Consider the following 14,259-nt stretch of genomic DNA (forward strand, 5'->3'; position numbering starts at 1 on the left):
TACTGAGATAAGAAATAAACCATTTTAGACATGAGCCAGAAATACCACATTGCTTTAATTTGTTAATTAAAAGACTATGGTTGATGGTATCAAAAGCCTTCTTGAGATCCAGGAAAATTGCACCAGTTAATTTTCTATCATTCATGTTTTTAAGAATGTAGTCAGAGGTATCAAGAAGGGTTGTAGTGGTTGAGTGGTTACTCCTAAAACCAGATTGAGATGGGTGAAGAATACCTTGTTTAGATAAATAAGAATACAATTGGTCATGGACAGCACGTTCCAGAATCTTAGAAATTATACATAATACAGAGATAGGTCTATAGTTACTTACATCTGATTTGTCACCATCTTTATAAATAGGTGTGACTTTTTCTATTTTTTAATCAGAAGGAAATATAGAAGTGTACAATGAAAGATTACATATATAGGCAAGAGAGTCACAAATAATTGGTGCAGAAAGTTTCAAGAGTTTCACATTGAAATTATCAAGACCAGAGGACTTCTTATTTGAAAAATTACAAATTTCGTCAAATACAAAAGAAGGAGTAATAAAACCAAAATTAAAATTACTAGATACATCATCATCATTACATTCATCATTAGTAACATTTTTACATGAATCATCATCACTATTATTTACATTGTCAAATTTTTGAGCCAGAGTAATTCCAATTGATGTAAAGAATGAGTTGAATTCATTAGCAATATCTTTATTACATGTTGTAAACCCATCATCTGTTTGAATAGATCTGACACTTGCATTATTTCTTGGAATTAGTTTCTTTATTGTTTTCCATAATTTAGTATTATTATTTACATTTTCTTCAATGGCATCAGTACAATATTTCTTTTTAAGTATCTATTTAAGTTATTTGCTTTGTTTCTTAAAGACTTAGCCATCTTCCAATCTTCTGGATCATTAGTTTTATGTGCTTTTGAAAAGAAGTAATCTCTATCTTTAGTCAGTTTAATGTAGTCCCCATTAATCCACTCAGGAAGATGACCTTTAATCCTTTTCTCTTTAAGTGGGGCATGTTTGTCACAAACATCATTAAATGTCTTCTTCCAAACATCCCAAGCATTATTTACATCATTATAATTCATTATATCATTCCAGTTTATGTTCTTCATGTCGTCAATAAAATCATCAGCATTAAATTTTTTGAATGAACGAGTTTTAATTGTTTTTGGAGGCAGTTTAATTTGTTTATTTTTACGTATTACATAAATCATGCAATGATCACTAAGACCAAGATTATGAACTCCTGAAGATGATACCTTATCTGGTTTGGTAACAAATGCTAAATCAATTTTAGTTTTACTTGTTTCAGTTATTCTTGTATAATCTTTAATAAGTTGTTTCATGTTACTGTGAGTGGCAAGAGTATTTACTTTACTTGCTTCATACCTTTTACATAAGTCTAAATTAAAGTCACCTACAATTATTACATCATCATATAAGGAGGTGTAGTTTTGAAATACTTGATCTAATTTGTCAATGTAATCGACCTTCGAGTTGGGTACTCTGTAAACTGTACCAAGAAGGAGAGGCTTTGTATGTGGCAAATTGATCTCGATCCAGAGTGCCTCAATATTATCATCATGCAAATTAGACTTTTCTTTAAAAACAACACCATCTTTCACATAACATAAAATACCACCATGCTGCATTCCTATTCTATCAAGTCTGCATAAATTGTAACCTGGCCCATTCCATGTCAACTCCAGGGATGTGCACCGCAGCACCTCTTCAATTTTTTTCTTTTTCTGTGTGGTGGTAGATATTGATAAGAAAAGTAAAATCCCGAAAATTTGAGAGTTCATACTCATTTCATCCGAAATCAAAATGTGTAAACTCTATGGAGAATGCAAACCTAAAATGTGTTGAAGCCATCGAGTCCCAAAGCCAATATCTCTCAGAAATGTTGTCCAAGGACATATCTTCAACATACCTGAAGTTGATGGTGGGGCAAAATGTCTGACATTGGTTTTCAGGGGGGTCAAAATGTACAAAAACTGTACAATTGGGGCTTTGCATGGGTAATATCTCAGCTAAAAGTATTCTAATAGGCTCAATATTGGATAAGAGTAATGTCCTACCAAAGGGCTCTGACTGGCAAAAAATGGACAATAAAATAATTTTACTTTTGGAGTTTTGACCCCCCAAAGTTAGTCCTGGATGGACGAAGTTGCATTTTGAGGTCCCTATCTCTTTTAAAGTAAAGGGGTCACAAGTTTTCTGATGCCAGATTTGAATTCTACATAAATAAGTACCCCAGAATACATAATTTTCAAAGTTGTAAATGGTTCCCTTTATACATTTATGGACCTCCAAACATCGTCTTTCGCGTTGCGACACATTTTTTACGCTGATCCCTCTAAATTTCAAATTGATGCCACGGGAAAACGAAATGGAGTATGAAGCTCAAATTTTCAGAATTTTACTTTCTCATCAATATCTACCACCACACAGAAAAAGAAAAAAATTGAAGAGCTGCTGCGGTGCACATCCCTGGAGTTGAAATGGAATGGGTCACCTTCAATAATTAGTTCATTATCAGTTTCATCATTTGTTAACCAAGTCTCTGTCAAACATAAAATATCAATATTATTCTGATAAAGCAGAATTCTTAAGTGATCAACTTTGTAGCGCAGGCATTGAATATTGAGGTGAGCAATTTTGAAACCTTTAGTTACATTACAATTAAAATCAATAAATGGTTCTTCACAAAAAGGAAGTTCATATAGACAAGTTCTAAAGAAGCAAGAATTACACCAATAAGAGGCACTAGAGTTGTAATCAGTAGGTAAACAATTAATATGAAAATGAAGAGAACATTGTATACAAGAAACTATAGGCTGAGATGCTATAATTTTTCGAGAACAGGTGCCACAAAAATTCTCAGCTTTGGACAAATTAATATTTGAATGATTGTTATGAATATTATTTTGTATATTTTTTACATCACGAGAATAATTATTTGGAACATGGTGAATAACATTATTTGTTTGATGACAAGAAACATGTTTGTCATCAGTACAAGTAAACTTTACCTGCTCAGACCCTTTGTCAATTATAGTATTAGTACAATGGTCAATAGTTATTGATGGAGATTGAATAGATGGAGTGGTTTGTTGAGATGAATTGTTAGTAGCACTTGAAACTGCATGGTTATTAACAGTGATAGTTGAGACAGGATGATGGGATTGAGAACTCAAATCTGTATCACCATTATTTGAAATATTTTCAGTGATATTATGATCATCAGTAGTTGACAAATTGGCATCTAAAGTTATGTTATGCACATTTTTATCATTACCAGAACTAGAACAATTTGTGTTAAGAAGAGTCATATCATAATTATGTGCTGGATCCAGTTACCAAATTCAAATTTGGTGCTCTTTCATGGAGCGATATGTCATTTTGACATTGGAATGTTTGGCAACATGCTCTAAAGGTTTCCACATGATACTTATGGTCACTCTTCCCAACAGCAGATAAGGGAACTCAGTACAAGGTCCAGAGTGGCTTGGCCACGGGTGGGAAACTTGATCAATTGTTTCAAATTATAGTTATAAAGAATGTTGTTGATTTGTATTCTATTAAAGTCGCCCATGATTACAAAGCCTACATCAGGATACTTGGTATGAAGTAAGTCAATTGATTCAAGTAAATGAAGTCTGAGAAGTTCTTGATTTGGTGAGTCGCGCGGAATGTAAACTGCACAAACCACAATGACGGAGACGTCTCTTGGTAGTCGCTTTGGCTGCAGTTGTACCCATACGCATTCCAATTCATGAGGCACTGACACTTCGGAAATTTCTCTGGCTGGGATCTGTGAGTTTACATAAATAGCACCCCCTCCTCCTCTTGAGTGAGTACGGGAATTTGAAAAAAGTTCGTATCCATCAATATTGCACATAAAGTCAGGATAGTGAGGGCGAAACCAGGATTCCGTAACGAATTTGTTCATAAGCGATTGTGCATTTGTGAGCACAAAAGATGGAGCGTCATTATGGCGGCGCTTAGTACTTAGTAAACATAACCCAAACACCAAACCTAATCATTATTATAATTATAATCATAATCCTAACGATAACCCTAACATAACACTAACCCTAATCCCAACGTTACCAGTAACCCTAATAATAACCTAAAATGCCCTAAACAATATGACTCTTTTCGAACTAGTGACCATTCGGACTAATGTATATTCTACTGGCTTATGATATATGGTTATGTGTTGTGTTTTATATAATATTTTTATGAATGAATGTATCTTTTAATAATGGCTATGATTTGTCAATTGTATAATTATATTCTTTGTAATTCTCTATAATTATATTCCTTTCATGCATTTTGCAGGGCCCCATGTTAGACCAGCTTCGAATAAATCGGGCTACCCTGGGTAAACATGTTGTAAATAAATAGGGTGTTCATATTGGTCTTACCATCAGTTCCATATACTTCAATCTCGCATACGGAAAACTGTGTCCTATCAGTGTTGGTTGTCGGTTGGTAAATATAAACGTATTGTCCGTAGGTAGGAGCGGGGCATTCACCCTCAATTGGATTGGCATTGTCAACCACTCCAGTATCAGCATGGAAGCATAATGTGTTACCCGCTACCCTGTCTAGAAAACATGATCCTACAAACACCTGCGCTCCGTCGATATCCGCACCTTTGGAAGAGAAATTAAAATATAAATATCGTTATGAATTCGGCAGACGGCCGAATCCGGATTCGGCTTTTGGTAAATTCATTTTAGGCATGCATTACTTTTGAATTAGAGAACAAGGGATCAATGCTTTACCTATAGAGGGCAGCATATCGATTTTAACGGTTATCGTCTTTTGCCGTACTGCGAGTCACCGTTAGCTAACCCTGTATGCCGCCCTCTTTTGAATACTTACTACGCTGTTATCATCTGATCTCCGTTAAAAAAATTGATATGCTGCCCTCTATTACGTACAGCATTGATCCCTTATTCTCAAATTTAAAAGTAATGAATTTACCAAAAGCCGAATCCGGATTCGGCCGTCTGCCGAATTTATAACGATATGTATCGTTAACCTATTATAATGGGTGACTTCACAGCAAACAGGGATCCACATTAACACATTTCAATGCGATCTCCTGGGATGCGCATCCATAATAGAAAGTGTCTACACGGCACTCTAATTCACATTTGGCAAATGATCGCTTTCGCGTTTCTTGTAAGTGCTATGCGTATACGTGTATGGTGCTCATATCGGAATTGCGTGTACATGTAGAGTTCTCGTGACGCGATGCCGTCTGCGCACAAAGATTGAGATCATAGACATACCACTTATCGTCTGAATACCTTTTCCGAATCAGTTATTTTTTAATGTATCTGTAAATGAAGACCCGAGCGCAAGAACCCAGCAAACACAAAACGTTTTCGATATCATTCGCAAAAGGTTATAAAAGGTTGTCAGAAAACGTTTAAATATCGGGTTATATAAAGGGTATATTAAGAGTATAAAACGTTTTCATAACCTTAAAAAACATTTTTTTATAATCTACTGCTCAGCAAACAAAAATGTTTTACAGAAAACGTTTAAATGTCGGGTTATTTAAAGGGTATAAAAACGTTTTAATAACATTCCAAAAACATTCTTGAAAACTTGATACAAAACATTCTAAAGAGAATGTTATTTTGGGGTTGAAAAAATATTTTGCGAAAAATGTTTGCCAAAAATATTTTCAATAACGTTTTAAAAACGTTTTCATGACCTTTATATAACCCGACATTTAAATGTTATTAAAATGTTTTGAAAAAAGACATTTTAAGAACATTTACGTGTTTGCTGGGTTCAAATATTTTAACATAATGTTATTTAAGTATTGACACAATATTTGGTAAAAATGTTTGCAAATAATAGTTTACAATAACATTTTTTGAAAACATTTAAAAATATTGTCGTAGTGTGTTTTCATACAAAACGTTTTAAAACGTTATCATAACCTATATATAACCCGACATTTTAATGTTATTAAAACGTTTTTACCTAAACCAAAAGCCAAAATATAACTTATTTAAAACGTTTTTAAAACGTTTTTGTGTTTACTGGGAAGATTGTAATTCCACTTGGCCCTCAACATGTATACATTAAAGTTGCGTATAGTTTCGAATAATTTGGTAATGTTTTATACATGTTCAGGGGCCAAAACAAATCTTTCATAACCTTTCGTGATGTTTTCACCCTGGAACATGTATTAAACATTATAAAACCCTAAGAAACTATACGTAACTTTAGTGCATACATGTTGAGGGGCCAAGTGGACTTACGGTCTTCTTGCGCTCAGGTCTTCAAATGTAATGATGAGGAGAATAATACATTTTTAGAAAGGAAATAATGCAAGGAATCCAACTACAATAACATATCTCTGCAACAATTAACATTTTTTGAGAATTTGATTTTACTTTACTGACTCTAGGAAGCTACGTGTCCATAGTGATTCGACATATTGACGGAGTTACAACGCGCGGCGAAATATCACGTACACGTATGGAAAGAAAGAGACGCGCTCGTATTTAACAACAACCTGAACATAATGTGAAGGTGTGAAGAATTTAAGCAACATTTTTATTTATTTTGTCAATATAAGCCTTTATAAAAGTTTGAGAAAAACACCTTTTTGGAATTTATTTCCCTAAAATCTGACTATTAAACCCCTCATTTTTATTTAAAATTGTTTTATCAGCTCATATGAAAATACTATATATCAAAATGTCAAGATATTCTATGGATAAATTCTTCTCACGCTTGAGTACGCATAATCCTTACCATTTATACCAAAGGCGAAGTTATCCCTCACAGGCCAAATAAGGACATATCGTACATCGTAGACTTGACCGAGATCGATTCGTATCCATGGATCGTCGACTGTACCTAAAAATCACACAAACACCAAAACATACAAACACAAGTGAAAGTTTAAAATTTAACTTCATCAATCAATCACATAAGCTTTCTAATGTTAGATAAATACCGCAGAATTCAATTTACAGGCATATATGCCTCTAAACGAGTTTTTTTATTGACGAAAGAAACAAAACACTAGGCATTCACCCTTCACAAAACATAATAGATTGGTCTAAAATAGTACATTTTTATACAGCCGCCCGTATCAGTCATATACAGTTCGTATAAGAATTATGTTACCGTTTCTACTCACCCGTGTATATCCTAAACAGCGTCAAGGATGTCAAAATTAATACAAGCGTACACTTAAGCTAAATGTAATACCTCATTTTGTTGCAGTTGGTTGCAAATTAAAGAAATGATGATCTAAAAATCTAAAAACCTCGAAAAACGAAATAAAAATTGCTCTTTTATGGTCTAATCGATGAAAGCACGATGTTAGTTTTAATGTGCCAATCAATGGAAAGTACGCCGATAGTTCTCTTGTCCGAGAATGCTTCGTGTACAAATCAACTGATAAGGGATGTAATGGAGCAAACAGCAACTTTGGACTTTACATTTTCCTTGGCATTTTGGACCATCGTGTCTTTAATTCACGATTGATTTCAAAATATGAGGTTTAAAATCCGAGTTAAAAGATGCAGTTGTTTGCTGCTGGTTCCAATTATGACATATCTGTTTTTGATTTAGAATATACAGAGGTGAACATTTATCTGCGCACTGTAGTTGCTCAAACTCCATATAATGCTTTTTGTGGACGGTGTGTGCCTTCCGACTCTGTCGTCTATATAAACCCTACTTTACAATTGTACAGTATATAGTAAGTAGAACGTCGATGATTTAAGGCTGAGATGATTAAGTGGTTTAAGGCACTGCGCTATTGGCCGGAGGAAGACAATCTGTGAGGGTTCGAGCTTTGGGCTGTAAAAAGTATCTTCTTCTCCCAAAATGTTCCTAAAGGGTCAAAAATCCTGCAATTAATTATAGTTATTTGCGACAATATAATTTCTTATCACTCCATACACTCCATACACTGTTTAGCATGTGTAGGTATAGGCAGTGTATGTGCATCATCTCGTGGTTCGACAGTCACGGAAAGTTAGTGATTCCAGGAACAGGTAGAGTCACCACTCTACACGTCAAGTGCAAGAGTAGAACTATCGCACTTTTGAATAACAAATTCTGTTGGTTTGCATCGGGGCCTGAGATTGGAATTCCAGTTTCCTTTCTCACGAAGTAAGGGCTAAGAGTAAAATTGTACAATTGTGTTTGGGAGTGGCCTTCTCTCTTTTCTCTTTTTCCTAGCTATTTTCTTCCATTTCTTGCTTTGTTTATCAAAGCTATCTAGGCCAACATGCATATATTAGCCTACACTGGCTATCCAGGCTTGTGCATTTGTATGAGCTTGGAACGGTCCATGGTTTTCCATGGATTAGCATGTGTTCCTCACGAACCAACCTGGGTAAACAAACAAGACTTTCTCATATTTGTGTTCAGTGAGACACATATCGAGGTACGCTAGTTCGCAATCTTTTCTATGAAAGAACTGACTCGCTTTGTATGGAGTCGTTTGCATTTCAGTTCAACGTCGTCACAGAAAACAAAATATGGCGCTGCTCATAGGATGAAATGTTGAAATAAATTGCTTGGTTTCTTCGGTACATGTAATTGAGATTTACTATATTATACAGGGGGTAGTCTCCATAAAAACACTACTCAACTTTCACCGCCTTTGTCTCAAATTTGTTTTCATGGTAAGTTTGTTTACTCTTTTTAGTTCTATTTAATATTTGACGACAATATGGGGAAATTGACAGCTTGCGTCGTTGATTGGCGTATAATCTCAAAAACGCAAGGTTCTGATATCACCTATTTTCGGCAATCATAGTTAAGACAAGGATATTTAAGACTATAAACTTTGTTGAATTTCTGGCAATTGATTGTTTAAAAAATGGGCAAAGTTGGGTTATGTTTTTATTGAGACACCCTGCAATGTGTTTTGGAAATAGTTTGTGATAGAAGAAGAAATAATTAGTTAAGTAGAAGAACAAGGAGACAAAGAATTTCATTTAATTTGCAACCTACTTGACACGAAGCACGAATCTGACTCAAAAATTGGATTTCTGTTCCCGTCGATTGCTTTATCAGGACGACCCCCTCGTCGGTATCCAACAGAATTGACACCAATCGGATATATCTTTTTCGGACCTATCACAGAATAAATAAAACCATAATTAATAATAATAATAATAATAATAATAATAATAATAATAATAATAATAATAATAATAATAATAATAATAATAATAATAATAATAATTACACATTTGGCTTGCCATAGACTTTTCAGATTTTTATATAAAGCAATGTGAATCTTGGCATTAAACACCGTCATCGTCCCTGTATATTCGTGTCAGAAATTGCCATGATAGTAGGGCGAATCCATCCACTAGTTCTGCAACAGCTACGCATGGCGATTTTGTTCCACCGTGTTTAATATTTTCGAGATAGAGGCCGAGGGCGAAGGCAAAATAACAAAAATACGATTGCCGCACATCACCCGTATGGAAGACAGATACGTTTCTTTCCTATTACGCATGCGCCGCTACCACTCATCAGCTGGATGAACTAATTTTTGCGATCTGCGCAGGCTAATTACGCTAATCGGCCAATGAGATAGATTTCCAAATAGCAATCGCTCATCGCTCAACGACGCTCAATCGGGCGCTCAATATTCCGCTTATTTTGTAAGTGGCGCTAACAGGGCGTATTTCTTTCGGTAAACGTCCATCTGTACAAAATAATTATTTGGCTGATGATGACGCTCTGCATTATATTTATATATTGAACGCATTTTGTTTTTCATATAATAATTCTTTAGCGTCTTAATCCGTTCATTTCTTGTCTATTGTTGTCTTTATTTACTCGTTTGTAGAATAATATTTTTTTTTCTATTCGTTCAGGTCATAAAGTCATTTTCATTTATCTGCAACTGCAAAATTAAATGGGATAAATATGGTACATCGTCACTGGGCGGGAAAAACCACATATGTACTTTTGGCCCTTGAACATGGATAAAGCCTTGTAGGTGTAGACTTTATATTGAAGAGGTTGCTTCATCCATGTTCAAAGGCCAAAATTACATGCAGGAAACACCTTATATTTACTTTTGCCCCTTAAAAATGGATAAAGCCTTGTAGGTGTAGACTTTATATTGAAGGGTTTACTCCATCCATGTTCAAGGCTAAAAGGTACATAGGAGGTTTTCCCGCCCAGTGACGGCATGATTTTTTTAATCCACTTACCAGCTGGAAGACAGATTTTGAAAGAAGCAGAATCCGAAGTGGAACTTTTAACAAAAATATGTTTGACATCCAACGCATTGGTTGGTCCATCTGAGTAGGCAGTCAGTGTTACGGTACGATCAGATGGATCACCCATGCTTATGCTTCCACTGGATTCTTCGTACCTCAACCAAAAACTATATGATTGATCATCTTTAAGAAGACCCGCAGGGCCATCATTGGGTACAATATCATCCAAAAACGTACCGCCAGTACCATCACGGAATAGGAGTGTGTCGCCATTAGTAGCACTACCATGAAAATTAGCATTAGAGTCATCAAGGACTATAGTTAAAAACAAAATGCAAAATGGCAAAAATAACCGATAAAATAGTGGATGAGCTAGCTCTCAAAATTACCTTTCACTACTTAATATAAGTCATTTTTTTCTGAATCCATATGACCAGAGGAATACTTTGATTCCTGTATAATACAGATACCTCTTTTATCAGTGCAGTTTTACCCATCCGTGATAAGGAGATTCACGTCGACGATAGTAAGCGTGATAGGCACAGTACTGCCATTATAGCATTCCAGGTCATTGTTTACGTTCTGAACCGCCAAGACTTGGATGGGCTATTCAGTTGAAATCCACAGACCCTCTATAGAAGACTTGATCTTAATCTCCCACATATGAGTGGTGATTTCAAATGGAGTAGTCCCTTTAGGTACCCATTTGAAATTCATACACCATGTTTGGAAATTTAAAGTCATGTATTTCCACGGCCAATTTAGAGCTTTTGGCAGCAAATGCGGTACCAAAGTAGAGCTAACAAGATTCTACACACGATCGTAACAATCAAATTGCAGTAACTTACGCGGGCTTAGATTCATGACAAGTAACATAAATGAGACCTTCTGCTTGTGTTGTGCTTATAAGAGTTTGAAAGAGCAATCAGTGTATGGTGTTTAGAGATGGCCGGACAAGGGACCTCCAGTTTCAGTTCAACAACTCTTCCTATACCTTTGTACAGGAGCCAACCGTTGTTAATCCGTGATGAACCCACACTTTTACTGTAGCGTATACGCGAACGCGAGCAAGACTACGCGTTACGCGAGAGCGCGTAAAATTCGTCATGCCTGGAACCTTTGAGCGTATGCAAGCTTACAAATTTGAATTCAGTATTTTACAGGTAGCGGCTAAACATTGCCGTTTTATTCTGTAGTTTTATTGCTGATATCAACAGAGAAATCATCGAAGTTTTTGTAAGGCTGAGTGGCAATGATTAACAGACATTCCTCGTAAAATAATCGTGAATTATACGATCACCGGTACGATCTTTAGCTTCTTTTCGTTGTTGAAAGGATTCAATCATGTTTCACCGTTGTTCATCACCGATTAACAACTCGCGTCCGGCGCGTCTGCGTGGTTTACTTCGCTCGGTTTAGCTGCCCTCGCGAAGTAAACCACGCAGACGACGTGAACGCATCGTTGTTAATCGGTGATGAACAACGGTGAAACATGATTGAATCCTATTGAAAGTGTTTGTATTGACCGTCTATGAAGTAAAGGGTTGCAGAAAGGGTAGCTAGCTTCATTCACGAAAAATAATATATCGACTGATTCGATTCGTTATTTCATCTGCAATGGTTTTTATATCTTCTTTCAACCGCACACCAAACACAAAAATATTTTACACAAACTCGTAAATATATCAGGTTCCTACGCCATGAAGTCAAAGTTTTGACGCCTATTTGATTACTTCCTTCTGACTATATTAGGGTCCCACGCCAAGAAGATAAAGTTTTGACATCTATTTAAATTGCACCCTGTAATTAATTCATTCCTACTATTTTCAAACACACACAACAATATTTCAAAAACCTCTAAACACGATTTTTTTTAAACGTCACCGCAACACGTAAAATATTTTAACTTCCTCCAACACGAACAAATATTACAAACTATACCTCAAACACGAAAATAGATTTCAAACGTCCTCAAAACGAAAAAGGATTTCAAACTTCCTCATTAATATTCATGAGCACGTAAATATGCTAATTAATGACGATACCATCACTCATGAATATGCAAATTAATTTAGTCACGCCGACCTCATTAATACGCAAACAGGAAGCGACCTCTGACCTCATTAATATCCATGAGCTCATGAATATTCATAACACTTGCATGTAGGTGGCGCCAAACCCCAATATTTACCGTGGGATGATTGTGTTCCTGTAACTGTATTTGTAAGCTGGGTAAGCGGTAAGTTCTCTCCTCTTTTTCTGATAATTATCTTCTATGAATTGTGCATGCTCACTTCAGAGTAGAGTTTGCCAAATCTGTCTGAACTATACTTAGAAGCACCTATCGGGGCTTTTTGATAACCTCTTAAGATACAGGTTAGGTAACAGGTCATACCACAATCAAATGGAATATGATATTACACGTATAAACAATAACGTACAGGGTGTCCCAAAATAATTTATACCGAGAAAGATGGAATTTAGGTATGAACGGCATTTCTATTGGTCATATCATTTTGCATTTTCAGTTCTACATAATATTTAACTTTCTCAGATTTTTTAGATTTTAAAAATTGGACGTTTCTAGTAGAAGTTAGAGAGGATTGCGTAAAAATGATGAATTACAAGTTTTAACAAAACAACCTATTTTGAAAATCTATAAAATTACTATTCGTTCAGCACAAAGTAATGTTATGCAGTATATTGCTGTTTCCTGTTCTTACTTCTACTAAATAGTCGATATCTATCGTTTATTTATGATGTTACGAAGCAATCATTGTATGGAATAAAGGATTTGCTACGCTTGAGTGACCTTAAACTATTCTTTCTTTGGCGGCAGTTTTGAAGATAATTATTGAGGTGTGTGAGTTTTATCATTTGAAATGCCGGCAGAGATGGATTTTTCATAAAAGTATAGAGAAGGTTCGCCCTTAGTGTCACAGCATGCATTTATGTCCACAGTATTGGCAAACCCACAGCTACGTAACAAAGAAGATTAAAATTTACTGCGGAGGATCGTTGAGGAAGGTATATCCTTTGTAATAATGACATTTTTGGTTAAAAATTGAAGTAAAAATCACGTAAAAAGTATGTTTTTCAACCTAAATATCTGATGTCATATTGAAATGTTTCACTTAATCCCATATCAAGAATTATTTAGCATTGTAAGCTCTACATCTGTGCCAAATTTGGTGTATTTCCTATCAAAGAATGTAGGATTTCTCTTATATATTGCACAGTGCGGCTGGACGATGGTGATAAAGGATCCATGCGTTATGATGCCTTTGCTCTGTAAATTAATACACACATGCAGTTTTCGTCCATTTTCAGTAATAGCAATGTCACGCCAAAACGAATCAAGCTATTTCCATGAAAGTCACAGAATAAGTAGGAGACATGTGTGGCATTGTATTGCACATATTAAAATTAGATACACTGTTGACTATATATTTTTGATATTTTGTTCAAACACGGTATAAATCATTCTGGGACACCCAACAGCTGTTAACATTCATTAAGCCACGAAATCCGTCCATTGAGGCTTGTGGCTTTAGTTTGCTTTAAACAAGCTTTATTGGAACAAAGTACTTACTTATTTGATAATAATGCAGATTCTCAGAGTTTAGATTTGCAACAGTCGAGAGAAAAATACTTATATCGCTCCCCGTCACTGTTGATATTTCAAAGTCTATAACGTTGGATATACTGGTTATCCATGGACCGACATATTGACTGCCACTATCCAATGTGTAATCATTATTATCACCGGTAGTGCTTAATTCGTAACAAACTGTAAAATGAATTGAAAACAGGTGGAAGTAAAAAGTACATTACTATAGTGACTATGCAACCGAGATGAATATTTGTAAGGGATGATGATCACCTGACCGTGGGGGCTTTAAGAAGCAAAATACACGATGATGATATAATGATGAACTTGGGGACAAAATGAAGAAGAAAACATATGACACAGATATATTTGTTGATTATAAT

The 14,259-nt window shown here is 35.3% G+C and overlaps 1 protein-coding gene across 1 annotated transcript in view; it reads right to left on the reverse strand.

Annotated features, from left to right (window-relative positions):
• LOC140168460 (uncharacterized) overlaps positions 1-14,259 on the reverse strand; it is a 45,246-nt gene that overhangs the window by 18,654 nt on the left and 12,333 nt on the right. The window contains exons 2-6 of the mRNA XM_072191858.1: positions 13,859-14,056; positions 10,258-10,581; positions 9,038-9,160; positions 6,815-6,919; positions 4,453-4,683 (exon numbers count right to left, since the gene is read on the reverse strand). Coding sequence (XP_072047959.1) covers positions 4,453-4,683; positions 6,815-6,919; positions 9,038-9,160; positions 10,258-10,581; positions 13,859-14,056 — 981 coding nt within the window. The remainder of the gene's footprint in view (positions 1-4,452; positions 4,684-6,814; positions 6,920-9,037; positions 9,161-10,257; positions 10,582-13,858; positions 14,057-14,259) is intronic.

This window comes from Amphiura filiformis, chromosome 13, assembly GCF_039555335.1.
Source record: "Amphiura filiformis chromosome 13, Afil_fr2py, whole genome shotgun sequence".
In the NCBI taxonomy this organism is placed as follows: domain Eukaryota; kingdom Metazoa; phylum Echinodermata; class Ophiuroidea; order Amphilepidida; family Amphiuridae; genus Amphiura; species Amphiura filiformis.